Raw genomic sequence first — 25,811 nt, forward strand, 5'->3', positions numbered from 1 at the left:
AAGTCAGTCACCTGATGAAAGCTGGTACCCTATTATTGATCTACATCTACATATATACTCCGCTAGCCACCAAGTGGTGTGTGGCGGAGGGCATAATCCACACCAAAGTCATATTTCCCCCCTCTGTACTGATGATCAGATGCCAGCAACTATTGGCAAACTATGCAGTCCCATTGTGTCACACACCTACACATCCATGTTAACTGACTCTATTTTACAACCAACTGTTCAGCTGGTCACTAATAATCAAGGCCTATTAGATGATAGTGATAGTTACCTCACAGTAGCCCATATTCTCAGTGTGGCCAGGGGGTGGGATGGTGGGAGGGGGGGGGGGGGGGGGGGGCAGTGGATGCTCTCACTGCAGTGTGAGCCATGAGTGTCCTCCAGCAACATTGTAACTCTGCACTGTCACACAAATTTCAGTTTTTATGTATGTATTTTATTTCTCTAACAGTTTAAGCTTACTGATTATCCAGTCCTTTCTTACAGTTTTCCTTCTCTCATCCCATTTTAGTGCAACTGATTATGATGGGACTGCTTGGTGTATCTTTCAGTGACTGTCTACAGTTTTAAGGTACCTCAATTTTATCTTTGTTTCAATCATCTGGCTCAAATTACAGTCATACAGTTTTAAACTAAGATAACAAGGACAGTCTTTTGAACTGACAAGTCTCTTTTCCTCATTCCACACCATTTTACATGATTTCCAGTGCAATGAAGGACCCATAATGATCATCATTGACTACACATTAATCACCTTCAGAAACCATGGTCAGTGGATCACCAGGTGTAGTCATAATTAAAAGCATGTCACTGTGAGTGTGTCTAAAATACATTAAAATAATTGTATAGTGCAGGTCAATCACTTTTTGCCACAGATATCACCATGTCATCTGAACAAGACATAGTCAGGACAAAAGCACCACAGGTACACCGATGCAAGCTGTTGTCAGTGTCATAGAGATTCGGCACTTGTGTGAATTCCACCAGCACCACTGGCAGTGCTGAGGATGAAGCTATTGACTTCACCTTGGCCAATTGCCGGCCGAGAAAACCCACCAATGACCAGACGACAACAGAAAGAAGTCTACTTGGAAGATAGAGCAGCAGCTCTCACCCGCTTGCTTATAGATCATTGTCGAGGCCTGACATAGACAGAGAACATTGTTTAGTGGACTCTTAAAAGTGAATAGACAGTTGTGGTAAATTGTGTTTGCTATGTACTGTTATGTTTACCTGTGATTATTTGCAGTTAGCCATTGAGGGCCTTTTTTGGTGTTATATTACAGGCAGTGTTGCAGACTTCAACATCCGACAAGTCACAAAGATAAGTAAACCTTTTTAACTCATTTGTCTGGCTTTGTTACTAATTTGTTGAAGTGCTGAAACCCTTCATTCTCCTATCCTGTAACCTGACCCTGGGGCATAGCTGTGTAATAATGGCAAGGAGAAACTGTCTTAATGGTGTACTGCACCAGAAGCCATTTCACAAACTCAGACTCCACAGCAGTAGCAAGGAGGCCCTTACAAAACTGGTGATGAGAGTTTACAAAAGATTTAATCTACAAAATCAGGAGTTTCCCAATATTGGATTCTGGCACTACCAATCACTTTTAAAGTCAATATGGAAGTATTATTTAAAAGACAGTTGCAACAGTAGTCATAATCTCGATTTTTATGTCACCTGGGTCAGTTTTGCAAATGTTTCGTGACAATAAAGGTTACAAATACCAAACTTCATTTATATACCAGGATTTCTTTTACACCTTGGTAGATAGTCTTAATTGGGAAAGCTTCAAATAGCAGGTTATCATTTGGTTTTTGGTTCATAGCATAGTTCTTAGGGAGTGAAGTACCCTGCAACATTTACTATTTTCCACTGAAGCAAAAATTATTCACTTCCTTATCTGATTATAGTTTGCAATGAATAATTTTTAGTATGATTATAATTATTATTGATTGGCAACTCCATGGAGTGCTATGTGCACAACAATCACATGTGTTAAATTAAAAGGAAGGTCAGTGTTGGCCATAATATTGATGGTTTATTGATAGCAAAATCGATTTTCAATCACACAGTGATCATCTTCAGTGGTGTGATGTACAAATTAAACTCATAGGTACTGGTATCAAATTATTGTGATCGTTTCTCAGTTTTAGTTACTGATAATAACTTGATACCAGTGCCTATGAGTTTAATTTGTACACCACAGCACTGAAGATGACCACTATTTGATTGAAAATCGATTTTGCTATCAATAAACCATTAATATTACAGCCAACACTGACCTTCCTTTTATTTTAAATATAATTATTATGTAACAAATTCTATCTTATTCATTTAATCACCATCTCCACATTTTGGGCAAGAATTTATACATTTTTGCACGTTAGCATTTAAAAGTGATTTGGATGTGGCCCTAAATTTTGATAATAAACTTTGCTATCCCTAACCATTTCATACTAATAAAATAAATTGTCTTTCACTGTTCTGAAAACATAATTGAATATTACAGTAAACCTAAAAGGAACAATAAATAATACAGGCCAATACGTGGACACACATGTGGTAAACACGAGAGAAATAACATTTGAAAATTTCACTTAATTTTTAGAACTTTAGGACCCTCCACCTATCATGCAACATGAAGCTATGGTAGATTTTACATCATACCCATGAAAATTTAAATTAGTAATATACATGTCTAATCTAACTGCATATGAAGGCTATCATGAAAATGTTGGTGACACATCACTAATTTAATTAAAGATATGGAACATTCTTTTACATCAGAAACTCCAGAGACTGTAATGTTCTAGTTTCTATGTGCATTAAAATATTTACAGTATGAAACTGTAAGAAGTGTTATTTATGTATGCAAATTCTATATCTACTGTTACAATAAAAGAGACCAATAACAATACCTTCACCCATAACAGCATTTCTACCATCACCTCAAGCACCAGTATGTCTTGCTCCCTTGTAAAAATGCAAAACACAATTACTTTGGGTATGTAATAGTAAAACAGTATCCTAAAAAATCCCATTATTATGCTTTTCTGTGGATGACCTCATTAACTTAATCCTATATTTACAATAGATGCATCAACAGTAGTTGAATTGCTGATAACTTTATTTTATTAATGCAAATTATAGGCAGTAAGTTAAATTGATCTGGTAAACAGCTTTTCATGAAGTAATATAAACCTCAGCTCTCTTTTAAATCAGTAACTTTCTCATGTGTCTAGCTTTATCCATTTTTCCAGAAATCTTTCTTGAATGAGTAATGTAAACACTTTTGAATATATTGGCAACAGCAAGTAACATGCTGCAGAAGTGCTTTGTGGGTGGTACCACATGTATTAGCAGTAGGCGTGTTTAATATGTCAGTAATGTAAAATAATATAATTCCATTTCCAAAAATGAAAAATTGCTCTCTGTGTGTTGATAATCTAAAGTATTTGAATATTTAACAATATTATGAACTGTGACTACAAACCAGAGAGGTGATTCATTTGATTTTTCTTAATTTTGGTATGTGACCATCAATATTACATCAATGAACAGAAAGTACATATTTCCACAGTTACTCCTGTTACATGCATTTATTCTGTCTTTAGTTGTTTCAATGTAAGTACCTTATTTTCAAATGCTAGTGTCTCCCAGCAATATGTACTTATTATAAATATGAACAGTCTTGAGGCCAACATTCTGAAGCAGCCTCACACATTAGAACCACACAAACGACTTGAGTTAAATACAAAGGCCTATAAAACATTTATCTTAATATTGTTAATGCCTATAATTTGGGCATATAAGAGCATTAGTAACAGATGTAACTATCCTAAAATGTGTAATTGTACAAAATATTCCTCTTCCATTTATTATAATCAGCTTTGGACCAAACAAGTTCTCTCGATCATTATGAAGAAAATTATGAAGAATATCCTATACCAAGAGCTTTCGTACCTCAGAAGTAATAACAACTGCTACTTTAGAGGGCAAAAATCAGTCTGTGCAAACTATGATGAATCAAGAAAAGATCATGAATGAATACACAGTGTACCCTAGAAAAAGTGCATTACTGATCCGCACTTCGAACAGATACACAAATCTCCAGTTCTTGACTAACCACTGGGCACACAATGTCTGAATACATAAACTGCAACATTACCTGTTGTCTGCATGTCATTTACTTGCATTGTTTATGTTTAAAGAACATAAAGATTACCACACACAATTTCTATCTTTATGCCAGTATACTACTTACAGTTATATAATCTTTTTTTCCCACAAACAATTGGAAATATGAAACCAATAGTATACAGGATGATTCTTACTAACTTTTAAAAGCCCTCAAAGTGACGTAGATGATGCCGAGACAAGTGATTTAATATGAGACACATGGGGTCACAAATGTCGAGAAATACTCCAAAAATGGATGAGAAATTTTGATCATGTGATGTCACCAGATGCACGCACAATGGTTCGGCTTGAACATGAAGGGTTGGTCGAGCAGTGCAAAACTTGCATTCGTGTGAATGCTGCAAACTATGAGCACCTCTTGTAAATGTGATTTGTTGAAGATTTAAAAGTTGCAAAGTTATTGTCCTTGCTGCAACCAAGTGAACGCCACTCTAATTTTGTGTTGTTTTCCTTTCGTCTCTTCTTCTTCTTCTTCTTCTTCTTCTTCTTCTTCTTCGTCGTCTTCTCCTCCACTTTCTCTCTCTCCCTCTCTCTTTTCTTCCAGCCATTTTTTGTAACTAAAATGTAGATCACTTACTAGTAACAATGCAATTTGGAAGCTTATATCCATTTACTTCAAATGCAATATAGTAGGTTTTGTTGTAAAGTACTTTGCAATTAACAAGCAGAGATTGGAAGGCCAGTAAATAAAATAATAAATTGTGCCTCAATGTACACAAATAATTGCTTAATGCAATGAAGAAATGTTTCTGTAAAATGCAAGAATCAAAGCCTGAGCCCCATATGCTTAAGTTGGGCTGGGATTATCAGTGGCGACAGACTGACAGGATGAACCACTGCTCATGTGGTGACATACATGATCTGATGACATCACATGTTCAACAACATTTGTCACTCAGTTTGGGGTATTTCCCTACATTTGTGACCTCATGTGTCTGGTATTCAATTAACTGTCTCAGTTTCATCTAAGTTGTTTCAGGAGTATTTAAACATTAATAAGAATCACTCTGTTTGTATATATACTACAGATCTAAATTTACTCATGACAGATAAGAGGTACTTACAGGAAGACTTCAACTTCATTGCAGTTGTTGAAAACATGATGTCAGTGATATGTTTCAGAAGGATAAAAAAAAAAGATGCTGTATTAGATGGAAATAAATATCTTCAAAAATTTAACCCACAGTAAATAAGTGAATTATTGAACCTACGGTATTCCTGAAAGACAGAAATAAATACATTACAGTAGTAGTCAATGAGCCTTCATTGATTTCAGAATGTGCAACATTTTGTGTTTTAATTATACTTCACAAAGTTATTGGGGCAGAAACACTGCTGCTCACAAACTATTTCAAGTTTAAGCTGCAATTACACATCTCATTTATACAGTGCACTTTCATGCAACTACTGGAATAAGCTTGGAGCCAAAGTATGAATATTAACTGTAGCAATACTTAGCATCAGTGTGAGCCCACTCAGTTAATTGCATGCTTTATTTCATTTTAAGAAGCAAAATTTTACTGCTCTATTATTTGGAATTAGTATATGTTTGTCTGAGCTTTAATCAATATTGAAATGATTATTATTATACAGGTAATATAAATATCTTTTGCTAAATCTAGTGAAAGTAGTTTTATAAAGTTTCATTAAAAATGAAGATTACTGCTTAATTGTTGCCTATTTAAGCCACTTTGTGTAAAGTATTTTGAGGATTCTACTTTGAACTAAACAATCTTCTCTTTTGTAAACTTTCACTCTCTTATCTATTTTATTATGCTGCAGCAATACCTACAGGTTTATTTTATTTATGTATTTATTTATTTATTTGTTGCAGTATAAAACAAATGTCTAGTGGAAGCTTAAAAAACACAATAAAATACCTATATTTTCCTCAAGTCAATATCCCCAAAGAAAGGTATTATTTTAGAGAAATGGAGCGAAGTGGCACAATGCTTGGTGCATTGGACTCACACTCGGGAGGATGACAGTTCAAACCCATATCCAGCCATCCAGATTTAGATTTTCTGTATTTCCCTAAATCGCTCCAGGCAAATGTCAGGTTGGTCCCTCTGAAAGGGCGTGGCCAATTTCCTTCCCCATCCTTGACACAATTTGAGCTTGTGTTCTGTCTCTGATGAACTCAATGTCGATCGGATGTTAAACCCAATATTCCTTCCTTCCTTTCTTGTTTGATAGAAATTTTGCTTTGATGTTAACAATTCAACTACAGCTGAAGTTATCCTTCCTTACCAATTACTGTTTTCCTTATTTGTCCTCTAACTTTTCCGTATGAAGATTAGAAAAAACCGTTGAAAATGTTGAAAATCTTTATAATAATATTAAAAGTGATATCTAGAAAGTATTTATCCGTGAAGAGATAAGCTCTGACACCTTAAAAAATTCAAATCAAAGGATAAATGTGGCAAATGTCAGTAGTTCTTGAGATTATGCTATCATCTTTACAAGTGTAATTACTTCTAAATGCAAAACTGCATTTAAACAAATTTGTATAAAAGTACTAGAGATAATAAGAGAAAAATTATTGAACAGAGAGATTTCACTAACTGAAACATCAGCTTCATTTTATACTATGAAGGGAGATGTGGGAGCAAGTCTTCAATAAAACTGAAGAACTGTTTATCACATTCCACAAGATGTACCTCCATTATTTTCACTCAGCCTTTCCACAGAAAAGGTGGAGAATTGTGATGTGATGTGTTGTGTTGCAAAATGTGTTATATGAGTCGTGTCCAGAAAGTAAGTACAATTTCTTTCTATGGTCACTGCGGCATTAGTGTCACAGTTCTGCACATCTGCACTTGTCTGTCTGCTTCATTTTCTTTCCACTGATGCCATTACAGCCATATTGTGTTGTGATTACATTTGTTAGAGATCATTCGAAATGTTTAAGACATTTTATGAGCATGTTGACTGTGAAGTGTTTTCTGTAATTCAGTTTTTGAATGATAAGAATGAGTGAGCTCAAATTCATCATAAACTTGTAGCAATTTATGGTGAAAATATATTGACTAACTGAATGGAGAGAAAGTGGGTGAGACTAATTCAATGACAGATGAACTGATGTTCGTGATGAATCATGGAGTAGGGGGCCTTCTGTTGTGAATGATAAGTCTGATTTAGAAAGTGAACAAGTAAACTCACAAAACAGTTGGTACACAATAAAAATACTTTTTCAAAAACTGTTTTGCATGGGATTGTCACAAACTGCTTAAATTTTCACAAATTGTGTCCCCGTTGGGGTCCAAAATGCTTATGACCACCCATAAAACTAAGTGACTTGACAGTGTTTTGATATTTCTTACTCAATACAGTAATATAGTGACGAAGGAGATGAATTCTGAAAAGTAATTGTGACTGGTTGTGAGACTTGAAGATTTCACATCACTGGAGAATCAAAACAACAGTCAAAGTAGAGGAGGCACTTAAAATCCCCCAAAAAACAAATGTTCATAACAATGTTGTCAACACAAAAAAATCATGTGGACTGTGTTCTGGAACAGACAAGATATTCTGTATGCTGAGTTCCTCTCAAGAGGTGAAACCATCAATGTGGAACAATACTCTGAAACATTGAGAAAATTCTGTTGTGGAATTTAAAAAAAAAATGTATGGAATGCTCAATAAAGGCATTGTGTTGCTTAATGACATTGCATGTCCCCATTCTGCTGGTGTCAATCAAAATCTTAATCAATAATTCATTTGGGAGCAGTTTGATCACCCTCCATACAACCCCAATCTTGCATGTTCTGACTATCACATGTTCCTGAACTTGAAGCGTGATTTTGGAGGAAAGTGTTTTGACAGTGATGATGACTCATACCGTAGTGTTCAGCAGGGGCTGTCTTTACTGATGGTAGTAAAATATTTCTATGAAGAGGGTATAGAAAAGTTGCTTTTCTGCTATGACATATGTCTGAGCAATAGTAGCAAATATGTAGAACAATAGTTTATGATGCTTTTTCTTATAAAAATAAATTTTGTTTTGAAAAAATGTTTTTATTAATTTTTTTTCAAAATGATACTCTTTTTCTGGACATGTCTTATAGCTTCTAATACATAGAAAATAATTTTCCACTCTTTCATTCAGTTCAATAAAAGTACACCGTAACTTGAAAATTACATCAAAAAATATAATCAAATATTCAACAGGATAGTAAGAAAATCCAAAAGACATAGTAAAGAAAACTATATTTCAGGCTGACAAAAATATCATCAAAGTCATTTGATACGTGTTCAGTTCATAAACTGGAATAGAGAGATCAGTATAAGAAAAAACAGATTTCTTCTTGAACTAAATAAGATCTTCAGATCCAGGAGGTGGTCAAATTAATGTGCCTTTTAGCAACATAAGAAATAAGTTAATCCAAAAGCTACACAAACAAAGATGAAACATTCAATAAGGCAACTAATAAACGACAAAATCTGTAGATGTATTGCTGTTCTGAATATACAATATTAAACTACCTGTGTTTTGTATCATTCATTTCACAAAATTCTTTCACTCCCTTTCATTAACAAAACATGTTGGTAAAATCTATAAAATAACAAGAGAAAATGTTGTTATTCATGTAAACTAAATTTTGTTATCAGAGTAAGAAATATGCATTGAAGTGTGTTAGAGAATATCCTCCAGCTTTATCTTTCTTGTGGAAATAATTCTGGGGACAAATAAATTTTTGGATAGAAGGTTTCTTACAGAAGAAATGGTAAGAAACTAAGGAATGCAAATGAGTGACACTGAATACTGTTAGGCAGGAGAATGCTAATTATGAGTGGGGTGTTTTTGGTATAAATGGAACAAGAAACTAAAAATGAAATGTTGTGTTGATAATAAAAGAAAACTGATATCATTTTTAACATTCTGCAAACAGAAACTTCATAGATACTCCAAGATAAGCTCAGATATGATAAAGCTTCAGACAGAAAACACCTTCAGTAAAAAGTCATGAAGGTTTGTTTCTACACCTATGTTAGCATCTACACCTTTATTCCCAAAGCTATCTTGCAGTATGTTGTGTGCTGGAGACTACATATGAAAAACGGTTAGTAAGCCCAGGTCAGACAGCTCACAATGTTCTGATTTTCCCAGCACAGTCCTTTTTTTTTAAAAATTAATGTGGGGGGGGGGGGGGGGCAGGAGGGGGGGCCATTTTATATTGCCTGCCTTTTCATGAAAATGTAAACTTTCAGAATTTTAATAGTTAACATCTCTGTGAGGTATTCAGAGAAGCTTTAGGCTTTGAGCTGTCCATCATTAGCTATATTCCAATGAATCTCAGTCTGGCACCTGCTTTTCCTTCAATTAGTCTTATGGGGTTTTTCCACTTCAGGTCGCTGCATATGCATACTCCTAAATATTTTACATTTATGATTGATTTCAGTGATTCATCACTGATAGTGTCACTCAATGATGATGTCATTCACTATGTGGGCTATGTTACATTTATAGGGTCACCTGCCAGTTCCTTCACCAAGCTTACCTACCAGTCTTTCTGCATTTCACTATAATCTTGTAGTGTTATGATTTTTTGTATGTCTAGTAACAACATTATGGAACTAGTTTGTGGCACACTTAGTGTTACTTTTGTTTCTGATGACATTGCCCTGCTCAGAAGTCTTTATTCCAATCATACAGCTTGTCTAATATTCTGTAAGCTTGTATTTTGTTCATTGGATATCAGTGTGGAATAGCGCTGAGTGCTTTTTGCTAATCAAGGAGGATGGCATCAACCTAGGTGCCAATAGATATTGCCTTGTGGATTCCATCGATGAACACAGTGAGCTGAGTTTCACATGATTGTTGTTCATGGAATCCATGTTGATTTCTACAGAGGAGACCTTCTTTCACCAATCAGGTTGGAGTCAATTATACAGGCATATAGTTAACATGAATTTGTCCATTGAATCTACTTGTAATTGGAAATAACTTGCACTTTTCTCCATCATTTGCTTCATTGCTCCAGTGACCTACAACAAACTGCTGCTAGGAGAGGAGCAAGCTGTTTCACATAATCCATTAAAAAATGTACAGGTATTCCATCACGCCCACTAGAATTTCTTCTGTTGATCAATTTTAACTGATTGTATATTCTGGTATCACTTATCTCAATTTAATAATGGTGCACAAAAAATGTCTCTGTACACCACAATTACATTATTCAGGCTATATGCAAGGTCACCCACGAATAAATGAAATCACTGTACTTTCATATGATTTTCTCTTTGGCTTTGTGAGTCAAGCTATAGGAACAGAAAGTGACACTTAATGGAAAGTTACTGTTTTACATAACCACAGCCGACTAGACTGTTTTTTGCATTACCTTGGAGCTGGGACCTGTATGATAGCTAGGTAAAACAGGAATCAGCTTCCTAAGTCATAGCTCAGTAGGTCTCAAAAATGCATTAGTACCTCCAAATCTTTTCCGTGAAAGGATCCGTCAAGTTTGTATAAGCCATTGTAATCACACTAGGCTATGCTAGGTTAGTGCCGTACAGAGGGCACTTTGACTGACATGAAACCTTAAAATATCAGCTAGTAAGGAAGTAAAATAGTCATTTCTTCCAATTTGGTAATACAGCTTTACCCTCGAGATTTCTTCTCAAAAGTATGGGATAGAATTTCCTTATACTTTGCATTGTGAAATTTTCAGCACTCAGTTATTGTCACAGCCTTTGCAAATAAATCATTTTTATATTTTTATGTTATGCTAAAAATTGTATAATGCAGTTTCTCAGGTATCTTTAGTTGCATCTGTCATATCTCCAGGATACACTCATTGCAGAGCATTCTCAACCCTGACTGTTTCAAAATTACAGGAACACTTACTTCCTCAGTTCACAGTACAACTTATCATTTCTTCACAGTTATATACTTGTATTCTAAAACACCATACTGGAAAAATGTTAACAGTACCAGAATTATGAAAGGTTTCAATTTCTGGTTAACATTTTTCCCTTTCAGACTCTCAAAACACAACACTTTTAGCAGTACTTGACAAACATCATGGGCAGCAGTCATTATATTATACTCGTGGGACAGCATCATGAGGGAGCAGCAAAACTAATTTTTAAAAAACAAAAGTATTTTACAAGTCATATCCTTTGATATGAGCTTCACATTAGTTCTCCAAGTTGATGAGTAGTTCTGCCTGTAGGAAAACACAGATAATAAAACTTATGTAACTAGAATAAACATATGAAAAAGTTTAAAGTTCTCATTCTGCCACAGAAATGGTATTGATAGCAAATGAAATTTTGTTTCGGTTTTTTTGGTTGGCATAGTAACTTGAGTCATGTATCAACATATAATGCACAATAGTTTGGCTCATACAGCTTTTGAACGAGAACCAAGTGAGAAGGCACAGTGGTTAGCTCATGGGACTCACATTTGGGAGGATAACATTTCAAACCCACGTCCAGGAATCCAGATTTAGAGTTTCTGTGATTTCCCTAAATAGCTCCAGGCATGTGCCAGAATGGTTCCTTTGAAAGGGCACAGTCAATTTTCTTCTGCATCGTTGATACAATCTGATGTTGTACCTAATCTCCAATGACCTTTATGTTGACGGGACATTAAATCCATCTTCCATCCTTCCTTTTTGAAGCAATCATGTTTGTTCATTGCTAATATAGGTAAATGGGAATACCATGCCCTCATAAAAATTTATGTTTGAAATGCATAACAATATTGGAAATTTCTTTATGGAACAATATATAAAATAAAAGAAGGGCAATTACTCACCTACAGCAGTGGATCACAGTAACATATAAAACAAAGTAGCATCCACATATATTTCAAGCAATAGCCCTTTTTTGAGTATTTGTACACAGATTCACACAGACATCCAAACACACACACCTTTGGCCCCAACTAGCTATTTTATCATGTGTGTCAATGTTTATGACATCATACCTCCTGAACTATGAGAAGTACAATGACATAATTTTGCAGGTACAATTAAGGGTATAAGTAGATACTGTATGCAAACTTTGCTGTGAATAGTGTTAGTAGTAAAGTAATAAATTAAAATGTCATTCCAGGTGTTGGCATTTTACTGCATGAACAGTGCAAATGTAGTAAGTGATAAACCTTTTCCTTTCATCATTTTGTGGGTGAGGTTGTCAGTGAGAAGAAGCTTTGGAATTATGTGTAAAACTTTTTTGAAGTCGCGAAGTGCTCTCATTCACAAATACTGGATACATAAAATTTGGGTATTTATGTGCCATCAGTTATACTGCCCAGAGACAAACACACAGTTTCTACTAAAATACTTGGCTTATTGAGTTAAATTTTCAGCATAAGAGTAAGTACCTTGATGAGTAGCTTACGGTCACTTCTAAAATTTTTGAATTCGGTCAATAATTTGATGAAATTAAAATTTTGTTTTCTGTGGAATACCATGCTCCAGGTTCGAGGATAGTCATTTAGTAATATAGATTATTTTGAGGTTGTGCTGGGATCAGAATGAGATTAGTTATTCTGCATGATGTGAAAAATGATATAATGGTAAGTTCTTTCATGCAGGAAATGACAGCAGGGTATTCCAAGTTTGCTTAGCCAATGCTGTTGATCAACAGACATGTCATGTATGTCTTTTATGACAGTAACTTAAAAAAAACTTTTATGAATGATGGATTGGCCAAACAGATCATGTTGTATGATCTCCCTGTTCACAAGAGCTTAATAGCATAGATTTCTGGCTATGGTGACATTTTAAGGTATTGGTGTATTCCACACCTATTGACATTGCACAAATTACATGAAATATGTGCCTCATACATGTGACGAAATCTAAGGGCAGCTACGTGTGTTCACATCAGTTTTGAGATTTTTTGAAAAGGAAGGCTGAAGGATGTATAAAGATGAGTGATATGCATAGCAAACTCCTTCCATAGTGTTAATAGACAAATGGCTATTACTGGACAGAATGATCCATATGTCAGTAAGGATGTTGGTATGTATGTAGGATGTACAACTAAAGAACTTATTTTTTGTATTGACCAGTAGTACAAGCTGTAAGAATGGTGAACACCATTTTAATATATACAATGGAATGCACACATTAAGTAGCAATAAGTCAGTTGACATACACTTTTGTGATTTGTGCTCCAAAAACAGATCTCTAATGTTTGGGTATGTATCACTGCCATGGGACCTGCATTAAAAATTTCTGCACCACCACACAAAAAGTACAGCACCAATGCATTCACATCCACATCCATCAGTTTGATGTTATCTTGTCAGTAGCAGTTTGTCCAATATGTTCTTCATTTACAGTATTTCAATACAAATTACAGATCAAACTGATATACAACATAACAGCCTACTTTTTTTATATAAACAAGTAATTCTTGTTGCTTTTGTATGCTGAAATTCACAATGATCCAGACTGATATTACATGTTACCATGATATTTCTGTTGTATTTATATTTAATGTAGCCCACTCCATTAATATGGACAAGGGATTTCTATGACTATTCATTCAGTGATGTGTTATATTCTGAGTTATATGAAAATGTATAAAGACTGCTTTTATTTAAAAGTAAAGGTTTCCATTTTATTATGCCTAGCCGTTACATAAGAGAGTAGTGACATATGAATCAGAGTATTCTGCAATATATCATTTGACAGTGTTATCATACAGACTAGTCACCAAAAATTCTTCCATTGTGCCCTAAAGATCTCATTGTGAAGGAAATATTCAGAATTGTGGAATGAGTTAAGAAGTACGTCAACAGATGTTGAATTATCAAGTATATTCCTGTTCTATGATAATGATGTAAGCTGAAGCAATGAATTAAAATTGCTTCAGCATACTTAATTATCATAGATAAAGGTGATACTCAATGCGTCTCAGGAATGTCAACTGTATATGATTAAACTTCTTGTTCATTTATAAGAAACCAATTTGCTTCATTAACTCAGAAAATAATTTGGTTATAAGTACAGTAACATATTCAGCTGCATTTCAATGTGATTGAGACAGACTAACAGACATAAAGCAGACTGAAATATTAATTTATGGTTACCATCATCATCATCATCACCCAACTAAAATGTCCACTCCATTTCTATAAACCAAGGATTTTAACAAATAATCTTTTTAAATTGTGGAAGTTAATTTCTGTTTTTGTGGCTTATCAGTTACAAACTTGCTCAGCTACTGGCAGTACCTGACATGGTTGACGCTGGACTGCTTATCAGTAAATGTGTATCACCAATATGCTAGAATGCAAACATGAAAACACACACAAAAAGAAAGACATATACTTGTACTCCACCTACCCTATAGAACTCCTTTGAGTTGTTACAGTTTTTCAGTAGATATTAGGGTACTGAGTGGCACATTTTACTACACTAGATGAAGATTGGTTTCATGCTCTCACTGATGCTCTCTCACAGGTACAACTAGGAAAGTTTGTATGAAATTGAATGTTGACCTCAGAACACTGGTAAACAAGGCCAAACGTGTTAACACATTGACTGCCATGAAGCTGCCAGTGGCCACAGCAAAGCCTCATGCCTGATACCATGCCATGGCCTGGTCAGGCCTGACAGTGAAACATTCATCCCTATGTGTGTGGCAGTCAACATGTTACAGAATCCTTCTGTAACTGCATATTTTTAAACATATCAATGAAAAACACAAATTGTAGATTTTCAGCAGTATAATATTCACAGTTTGTGTTCTTCATTGAGAAATAAAAAGTCTGAATGACCCTAACATCGTACAGATCACAAGTTAGATGCATTGCTTTTTCATTGCACCTCTGGCAATGATATTGTGTACACTGCTGCTAACAGTAATTGCTGTCAGATGTCAATAACTTCCATACGTACTGAATGCATATTTCTGAAGAGTATGCCTATCATTAGTGGTAAAAAAAAAAGAGTTAACTAATAGATGAAATAGTTACTTTTTTAGGTTGAACAGCTACTGTATCCCATATGATGTAAATAAAAATATAGCCCATATGATGTAAATAAAAATAAATGGAGAATACTGTCTTTGTACAAAAACCCCTGTACTGCTGCACCAGTTTTGCTGTTATATTTTGTGTACATTCAAGTGTCATTTCACCTATCTCTGTGCCTTTTTTCCTTTTTGTGTACTCATACATCTGTGATGGTCCAACTTAAAATTACTAATTCTAGTTAGTATATGTATTTCACTGTTATTTGAGGAACTTAGACTGTGGTATCTGGATGTAAAAGCTGAATATAAAATCATTCTTCTGATCCATATATAATTTTAATTAATACAGCCTGACACTGCAATGATGTTAACAAAATCTTAGAATACACAATCCACTGTGAGCAATGGACCTTGTCAAAGGTAGGGTGGCTTGTATGCCTCAACAATACAGTTAGCTGTACTGTAGGTGCAGCCACAGCAAAGGGGTACATGTGGAAGAGGCAAGGCTAACCTATGGTTCCTGAAAAGAGGTGGCAGTCTTTTCAGTAGTTGCAGGGGCAGCAGTCTGGATGATTGACTTATGTCGCATATAAGACCAACAGTAGCCAACATGGCATTTCCATTCTGGTTATGCAAACAGCTGAAAGTGAGGGGAAACTAAGTTGTAACTTTATTTTCCCGAGGGCATGCAGTTCTGTTGTGTGACTTAATGAAGGTGGCTTCCTCTTGGATAAAATATTCCAGAGATAAGATAGTTCTCCATGCAGATCTGCATGCATACTCAGAAGGATGGTGTCACCCAGAAGAACACAAATGGCATTCTGTGAGTCAGAATTTGGAGTGTTAGATCCCTTAATCAGGTAGGTAGGTAGATTAAAGAATTTCAGAAGGGAAATAGACTGGCTGAAGTTAGATACAGTAGGAATTAGTGAAGCTTAGTGGCAGAAATATTTAGACTTCTGACCAGCTAAGTACAGTGTTATCACACAATCAAATAAAGGTAATGCAGGAGCAGCCCTAATAAGGAATAGGAATGATCAGCATAGTGAACATATTATCACAGCCAAGATAGAAATGAAGCCAACACTCCCTACAGTAATAGCATTTTATATGCCACCTAGCCCCACAGATGAAGAAGATATTGCAAGAATGTATATGAAATAAATGAAATTATTCCAGTGCTAAGAGAGATAGAAATTTAATTGTGATGGATGACTGGAATCCAAGAGTAGGAAAAGGGAGAGAGAGAAAAATAGTAGGAGCACATGAACTGGGAGAAAGAAACAAAAAGAAAGAAGCCACTATATCACTGATAATACTTGGTTTAAGAATCATGAAAGAATGTTGTTTCTATGGGAGGACCTGGGGATACTGGAACATCTCAGACTGGTTTTGAAACCAGATTTTAAACTGAAAGACATCTTCAGGAGCAGATGTGGATTCTGATCAAAATTTATTGGTTCTGAACTACAATTTAAAAGTGAAGAAATGTAAGAAATTAAGCTCTAAAAGACCTAAGTCAAAACAAAGCCCTAGAGTACATGATTTTCACTCAGAATTATTTAGATACATGGGAGAGCCAGCCTTGATAAAACTATTCCACCTGGTATGTAAGACGTATGAGATGGGAGATACCCTCAGACTTCAAAAATGGTGTAATAATTCCAATTATATTTCAAAGGATGGAAAAACTTGTAGAAGCTAACCACTGGGAACTAGACACGTTGAAGAAAAATAAACCTACATTTATAGCATTTGTATATTTAGAGAAAGCTTCTGCCAGTGTTGACTGGACTGCACTCTTTGAAACTTAGAAGGTAATATGAATAAAATACAGGAAGTAAAAGGCTATTTACAACTTGCCCAAAAACCAGCCTGCATTGTAAGAGTTGAAGGACATGGAAGGGAATAAGCATCTGAGAAGGGAGTGAGACAAGGTTGTAGCACATCCCTGATGTTATTCAAAATGTACAATCAACAACTGGTAAAGAGAACCCAAAGAGAAATTTGGAAAGAGAGTAAGTTCATGGAGAAGGTATGGAAGTTTTGTGATTTGCCAATGACTTTATAATTCTATCAGAGGTGAGAAAGTACTTGGAAGAGCAGTTAATCAGATTGGATAGTGTCTTGGAAGAGATTATAAGATGAATATAAATAAAAACAAAACAAAGGTAATGGAACATAGTCAAATGATATCAGGCAATGCAGAGGGAATTAGATTAGGGACAGATACACTAAAAGTAGTAGATGAGCTTCATTATTTGGGACAAAATAACTAAAGTAGGCCAAAGCAGAGATGATATGAAATGCAGACTGGCAGTAGCAATAAAAGCATCTGTGAAAATGAGGAATTTGTTAACAATGAATGCCAATTTAAATGTTATGAAGTCTTTACTGAAGGTATTTGTCTTGAATGTAGCCTTGTAGGAGTTGAAAGTGGACAATAAGCAGTTGAGACAAGAAGAGAATAGAAGCTTTTGAAGTGTGGTGCAATAGAACAATGCTGAAGACTAGATGGGTAGATCAAGTAACTAATGAGAAAGTAATGTACTCCACAAAGCATGAATTACATGGCAGAGGGTACATCCCATCCTGTGGAGGGAAAGTGTGCAATAGGGGGGGGGGGAATAAAAAATTGTAGAGAGACTTAGAGAACGGGGCATAAATACGGTAAGGAAGTTCAAATACATATAGCTTGCTGCAGTTTTGCAGACATGAAGAGGCTTGGACAGGACAGAATAGTGTGGAGAGCTGTGTCAAACCAGTCTTCAGACCAAAGACCACAACAACAATATTCAATATTACATACTTTTATCTGATTAGTCTCTCAAAAATTTGATCTATTTTCTCACCATGAAAGTATATTTATTTATGAACTTCTTATTTCCTTTACTTTGTTTGTATGATGGATTAAGATACTGAATTAAAGTGATTAATAACAGCTCAGGGCTCATATTTGCTGTCCAGTTCATCGACAGACATCATGTAAGGTCATGTGACCATACAAACATCCTGTCACCATGGAATACAGCATAACCTCAGTCTTGACAGAGATAGTTCACAAGATTAAGTGAGAAATTCCCAGGTTTCAAATTTTAGTTGTAAATGTATCATCATGACCATATAGTTAACTGATTTACAGATATCTAGTATTTTTTGTAATCCCTTTGGTGATAATGCAACTGTTAGCAGTGTATACAGATCATGATGTAGTTACTTTACAATGTCTGCATATAATACTTCATAATTTTTGCACTTCTACTGGTAGGAACTACTAACTGAATCCCAGAAACAAAAACTACATAACAGTCTGTTTTTTGGTAAATAAGACATTAATTTTGCATATTTTATACTCCTCACTAAGCACATAAAGTGATATTGAAAGTTCTTGGGATATTATTTTTGTCTTCAAAGGCATAAGTACCTAATTCTTGAATAATTCAGTAAAAACATAGATACTAAATTATTCACTTGAAGCAAAATAGAGAATATAGCATCAGACATCATAAACAATATATGCATACCACTTGACTTAAGAACATATTATTTCCTTTATTAGGAAAATTACAGTAGTGTGTGCAAAGTATACTCTTTTGTAACAAAAATTTTATAAAAATTGAAAGTGTTGAACACAATAGATATTTTTGTGCACAAACTATACAAGCTATAGCAATGATAAATTTTGAACTTATCAGTTTGGTACTCATTGTGATTGCTATTAGTGAGTTACAGTATAGTTTTGTTAGTTATTTCCACCAAAAAAATTTCACTAGCATATTATTTTAAAATAATAATATGAAAAAGTAGTAAGTTATTCAGTCACATTTTTTGAAAGAGGCGCAGAGTAACACTTTCCTCCTCTATACACAAAAGGTGATCATAAATACAATTTACCATAACACTGGAAACTATTGGAGGAATACTCATTGTGTAGTTCAGACAGGCACATAAACTAGATTGAAAACATTGCTGAGTTTTTCAATAATGTCTTTGTTCTGAGCTAACTGAGAAAAAGAACAAATTTCATATCAGTTAGCTCTAAAGAATCAAACAATGGAAAATCCAGGATGGAATGTAACAATTTTATGAGAAGGAAAGTTACTACTCACCACATAGCGGAGATGCTGAGTCGCGGAAAGGCACAACAGTCTTTTTGTTGTGCGTATCTGTGGCTCAGCATCTCTGTTATGTGGTGAGTAGCACCTTGCCTTGTTAGCTCTAAAGAACATTGTCATAAAACTCAGCAACATTTTCAGTCTTGGTTGTGTGCCTATCCGCCATTCAAGGCCTCAGGTAGATTGTCTGTTGTTACCATTATGTGCATGTTAAATGCTTAGTGCCTCAGCTGTATGGTGAGTGGTTAGTTTTATGTCTTGTATCGATTATAACTACAGTTTATTATCACAAAACTCTCTTTGCAGAAGGGCACTTCATCTCATAATTATTCTTCACAAGCTCTAATGAACTTTACCATTGATATTACATTAAATTAGATAGACTGTTCATTCTATAGAATGGTGAAATGTTAAAGGATCTCCTTTACTGTTTCTACAGTCAACACAAAAATATTTACACATCTGTGTAAGGCACAAAACTACAATATTAAAGGAAACTGAGGTAACTTCTCTGAATTTGTATACTGGTACTGTCAGATTTGTTCATGACTTGCAGTACCACTGATTACAAACATTGTATAGTTTTTGTTGATCCATTGAAAACATATAATACTGTATTTGCACAAGGAAGTAAACACTCCACAATGTACTTCAAGATAAAAATAGTCTTTGTAAATTCCAACATACTGTTCCTAAAATGCTAGTAACATGCAACACACTGCACTGTGCCAAAATACCTGCCAAATACCTTGAGGGGCCAAACATATTCCAAAGTATCACACAATGCTCTGGCTTGAACGCAAAAAACATACTCTCCCTTTAACTGTTCTTCAAATTATACATATTACCTACATTCAAACCAAAAACTCCATGGAGAATGGTGAATATAAGGATTTCCAACAAAAACTTCCTTGGCTGTTTTGATCTTAATGATGCAACTAGCCGAAATTACACGTACATTTTCCAAGTACACTTGTTGACATTTTTATGCTAATTTATAATGTCTCACAACAGAAACTAAAATTTATATTTGTTTTCTTTGTTGAAAGACGAATCACAGCCTTCAGTTTCTTATTAGTTATAAATTATTACTGACACACAACTTTGTCTAGCCTGTACATACAAAAAATGCTATTTTATAAGCATTCAAAATACCGCATAGGAATGTTAGCCAGATGATCACTACTGGGAAACCTACAAGAAAATCTGTCTCAAAAGCAAATGGTGATTTATGTGTATCCTGTGGACTTACCAAAAGAGCTTTTTCAAGAATTTTAATATCTTGCACCTTAAAAATGAAAAACAATAAGAATTATTAAATAATTGTGTCTGAGATACCCAAAAAAAATTATGTATTTAAGAAAGATATTGAATTAACTAGTGCAAAAACCTTTTTGACCACAATAATCATGCACTGACTTGAGACTGGGTTGAATGGTTACAGTTTAGTCATGCTTAAAGAGCACAGTTTATAAACACAAATTTAAGTATGCATTATGCTTCATGCAACACCATAGTTCTGGAAATGAGTGGTAAATAAATCAGAAATTTCAACCAAGAATAGACAACAGAAGATTATTAAGGTGGAATAAACAATTCTCATAAAAGAAAATAAATGTTTTCAGCAGATAAAGATGCCCAGATTTTTCAGAAAATCCATGAACTAATATAAATAGCATGAATAGTTTGTTAAATCCTCAGAGCTTGGAGTAGTTATGCTTCACTAATTTATTTGCTAGGTTATGTTGACTGAATACTAATAAGTAAATAAATAGTTTATGAATGAAATGCTTGAAAAAATTCATTTCATTTAACAAAACATCAGAATTCCTTAAATTAATGCAGCAAATGTTTTTTCACATCCCTCAAATAAGGGAACATTGAGTAACTAGTGGCTGCTACCCCAAAAGAATCAAACTGTCCATATGACAGTCATGCAGGATGTTATCTGTTCAGTATTGCAATGATTACAACCAAGATATATTTTCTCATTCAAATGTATTGGGCATGTTTCAAGAAGTAAAGTACCCATTTAAATGAACTGGAGCAAAGTGATAATGATTATGTATGTGAGTGAGAAATGATTCATAGCACAATTCTATAGTCATCATATACACATGTTCTGTTAATTTCCTATAGATATATACAACTTATCACATGCCTCATACCTCTTCCTCAGTAGGCTAATAGTGAATAAAATGTTTACACTACATGCAGTCTAATTATTTACACAGAAAAAACATGGTTATGTTGTTTTCACATTTCATGAATGGGATGAGCTGCTGAAAGATTATGAATTATTCATTTACCTTTGAATATCTAATTCTTTTTGAATGAAATACATTTTAGAAGAAACATTTTCCTTTTCCATGGTTTGAATTTTATAGATCTACTTACTTAAAATTTACCTCAATTGGCATACCACACAAAGCCTGCAGATGTTATCCTGCTACTGGAAGAAATATATTTTCACTGCCCAGCTTATGACTGATCCATCTCAACAGTTCGGTGGGAGTTGTCAGTCTCTTAAAGAATCCTGTGCTCCGTGTGTTAAGCAAAATATTATTTCCATAGAAATAAACATTGTTAAGTCAAAAACAGAATGCTCAGAACTCCGTTAGTGATATCAGCCATGTTTCAAAACAATGTAGGAATCAAACAAAGTTCTTTCAAGTCATTCATTTAGTAACTAACATACAGCATACCCTGATAATTATTTAACAAGCTACACACCTTCATATATTCTTATGTGCTTTCACATTACTATTATTTTGTGGTCTCTTTCAAGCAGAGGTATAGGAGCAGCTAAAACACAACTGAGAGTGAACAATGATAGTGCATCTCAGACAAACAATGACACAAAAAAATTGGTACCAGTAACTTCATTACAGTAGTGTAATGGAATTGATGAACAAAATTTGAATGAAGAAATAAGCAAGAAATTGTTTCTTAATTTTCTGTACACAAAAAATGACATGCACATTGACCTTGTGTAAGATATTTGTTACATTCATGTTCGTTTTTGATGTGTCACTTATTAGTAGAAGACTGTAACTATATCAGGCTTCATGCACTCAGCTAATATTCAATTTGTCTCCCCTCCTCCACTCCAAAATGAAAAATGTAGGTCTTTCTGACACCATTGATCTACAGACTACAACATTTTTCAGCCTGAAGTAAATAAACAAGAATAACTCAAGTTTTCTAAAACTCATAAATATTAAATGTAACATTATATTTAGAACATTTTGTATTACTTAAAATAGCTTAATAACTATCAGTGACAATAATTATGTACTATTATTAGCTAATTCAGCATCCATCCTAGCACTTCGCTCTTCTGCTATCATCAACACTGTGCTTTTAATAACCACTAAGAAAAGTAACATTACTCTTGAATCATCACAACGAATATGTTAATTCAGTCCCAGCCATAAATAATTATGTAATACATGTTACAGTCCATTATTTCACATAAATCCATTGATCTGTTTTGCTGTACAAGTGAAAATTGCATGCCACCACCCACATTATTTTTGGTGTATGCAGCAAGCAAACTGATGCAAGCAAGCAGTTACATGCTTTATGTCATACATTAAACTTATCACAGTTTATAAGCTGTAAATTTAAAATCAATTCAATGAAAGAATCACTTAGAAAATTGGCAGAATGCCCCCACCACCTCCTGCATCCCAGAACCCATGCTATCTTGAACATCAGTAATCAGGGTGAAACAGACATTGCTGCATCCCCCACCCAGAAGAAACCTAACAAATAATTGACGTACGATAAGGCCAGGCCATTGTAGAGCCATGCTCGCCATCCTGTTTTTGTTGTTGAATCAATACGGCTTTCCAGCTCTTGGCATAAACTGCGACGGTCATGTGATCTGCCTGATTTCAAGTCACACACCATGCGCTTCTTGCATTCTGGATCACATGATGGCCTCACAGGTGAGTTTTTCCAGTAATGCCTGATAAGAAAATGCAGTTGTTATTAAAATGTCTAACTATGAAAAAAGAAAAAAACATAATTAAAGTTCACAAAGTTCAGCCAATGTACTCCACTGCATGCTTTTTGTACATACATTTATTTCTAGACATTTCTAAGAAGCTGAAACTGATAATTACATTTAAAAAATTCAATCATTTGAAAATACTTTCATTAATTGATCTTATGCATTTCAAGCAAGTTTAATTTCCTGATGATAATGTATGTCCTGTCCAGTCCACAAAGGATATTAGTGTCAGTTTTTAAATTTTTTATCATGACAGATTTCCTTCCTTTTTGGTTCTTAAAAGTTATGCACTGAGTAAACCTTGACTCCACATACTTTCATCCAATAAGTAATAATAACTTATGACAGTAATGAAAAAGTGGAAACCTAATTACCAATGGTAGCATATAAAAATAGAAATTTAATACTTTTTCCCAATCAGTACAAACAAAGCCATAATCATCTCCTCAGTTTTCCCATCTACCAACCCATCATCTGAAACTGTTCTCCAAAGGCTTGGATAATTTACTTCACCTTGCTTCTCAGTACTAATGAAAGTGTTTGTAGTCTGTCTTCAGTTATTCATGTTAACTGGAAAACTAAGAATGAGAAGGTCCTTTATTTATTGTAGCTTGGAATTGCAGTTTGTTTTGTTTTTCATTAAAATCAAGTGACAACATTATGAAAGTAACAACAAAGTCTTTCAATTTATTAGAGACTTACTTGTAATAGAGATCAAACAAAGCAGCATCTGTTGGCAACTTATTCAGAAAGTTGTCCCATTCTTGTGGTGTTAGTGATGGCATTTGATATGCTGACCTGGTACTATACAGCTTGTACCATATTGGATAATCATACAAGTTAGCTTCCTTCAGGTTCATGACCCAAGTTTCATGGTCAATGACTGACTGTAATGAACAATATATAGCTCATTAATATATGTTACAAGAGTCCTTGACAAAAAAGAGAATAAATAAGAGTCCTGAACTATCTGCCAGATCAATTGGAAGTTTTTTCAACAGCAACTGATATAGGTTTACATCTCAAAAATTGTGGTACATTTATAACTTTTATTGTGTGGCTGAATGACATCAGTACATTTAGGTAGGGGTTGCCAGTTCCCCAGCAGATGACTTCTCAGGTGGCAGATTGAGGAACACTCACTAGATATAGAGAGTACTGAGCAAATAAAATACTGACAGTGGACCAAAACTAGAATGAGGGGGTCAAAAGCCATGGAGAAGGCAATGTCTCCAAGGATGGGTGTCCAAACATAATCCCACTGCTCCTCCAGGTTATTACTGTCCAAGAAAATATGATTTCTATGGCCTATTTTAACTTTTCAGATAAGAGGCTGTAATTATGAAGAATAAATGAATTATGCTGTGGGTCACCTCCCTGCTCACACATACAAAAAAAAAAAAAAAAAAAAAAAAAAAACATTGACCAGAACCCCATCAGTACTAGGAGTGTCTAAACTGGAATGGAACATGACGACAGAAAGTGGGCTTCTCCTTTGGGACTTGGAATATAAGGAGCCTACAGACACCATGAATTGTGCAGAATGTGACCAGGGAGTTACAGAAATACAAGCTGAAGGTTGTAGCTCTCCAGGAGATTAGATGAAGAGGTACAATGGGAATATCCTGTATGGAGACTGTGGCAAGCAACCTGAATTAGGTACTGGTTTTTATGTACATAACTCAGTAATAAAATCTGTTGTGACGTGCCGATCATTCAAAGTGCTGCCGCGCAATTACGCACGTCCTCTACATGCGGCGCTGTCTGCCAGCCATGCAGCAACCGCGCCACCTGGACGGCCAGCCGGTCAGCGTCCGCTAGACTTGGACTCAGTGCAGATTTGACTATTACTGTGTACACATGCCTTCTGTGGTCTACTCGCTCTGTGACTTACATGTATTGTGTCGTCTTTTGAAATATAAGTGTTCAACTTGATGTTATAACAATTGGCGACGAGGTAGTGGATTTTTCCTTTTCATCGTTGACCCACAAGTTTCCATGGCTACTTTAAAGCAACTATTGCAAGGTCTCATTGAACAGCAAACGCTTCTCACGTCAGCGATTCGCCATTTTGTCGCGGCACCCAATGTGGGGCGTTTCTTGTCATTGTCTATACCTCCTTTCCCTCCTTACGACAAGACGTCGGAAGATTGGTCTGATTATGAAAAACGTCTTCGAGAGCACTTCTTGGCATTTCATGTCACGGACAAACAAACATGTAAGTCTCTGTTCCTTTCATGGATTTCACCTCAAATGTATCAATAATCCAGCATCTTTGTCTTTTGCTGAAATGTGCTCACATATTTTCATAAGCATGTGGTAGCCTCTCGTGTTGCCTTTTATCATTGTCAAAAACAAGCAAATCAATCCTATTGTGCTTGGGCTGCGGAACTTCACAGCCTCAGTAGGAACTGTCAATTTGTTACCGACGTTCACAAAGAATCCTATGCCAATTCCACGGTCCAGGATGCTATTATCCGGTCGGCACCCGACAAAGAAGTGAGGCAACGTGCCCTTCAGTTGGCAAATC

At 35.0% G+C, this 25,811-nt stretch overlaps 1 protein-coding gene across 11 annotated transcripts in view; it reads right to left on the reverse strand.

Annotated features, from left to right (window-relative positions):
- The window catches only part of LOC126354975 (sphingomyelin phosphodiesterase), a 387,938-nt gene that overhangs the window by 11,028 nt on the left and 351,099 nt on the right, over nucleotides 1-25,811 (reverse strand). For 4 of the 11 annotated variants that reach the window (XM_050005137.1, XM_050005128.1, XM_050005119.1 and 1 more), the window contains 2 exons: nucleotides 23,984-24,168; nucleotides 23,051-23,236 (listed from right to left, as the gene is read on the reverse strand). In XM_050005137.1, coding sequence (XP_049861094.1) covers nucleotides 23,051-23,236; nucleotides 23,984-24,168 — 371 coding nt within the window. Of the gene's footprint in view, nucleotides 1-2,927; nucleotides 2,984-5,274; nucleotides 5,429-18,680; nucleotides 23,237-23,983; nucleotides 24,169-25,811 lie in introns of those variants that run through there. The other 7 variants (XM_050005064.1, XM_050005072.1, XM_050005091.1 and 4 more) reach the window with 4 other exon arrangements.

The sequence above is a fragment of the Schistocerca gregaria genome, chromosome 1 (assembly GCF_023897955.1).
Source record: "Schistocerca gregaria isolate iqSchGreg1 chromosome 1, iqSchGreg1.2, whole genome shotgun sequence".
Classification (NCBI taxonomy): domain Eukaryota; kingdom Metazoa; phylum Arthropoda; class Insecta; order Orthoptera; family Acrididae; genus Schistocerca; species Schistocerca gregaria.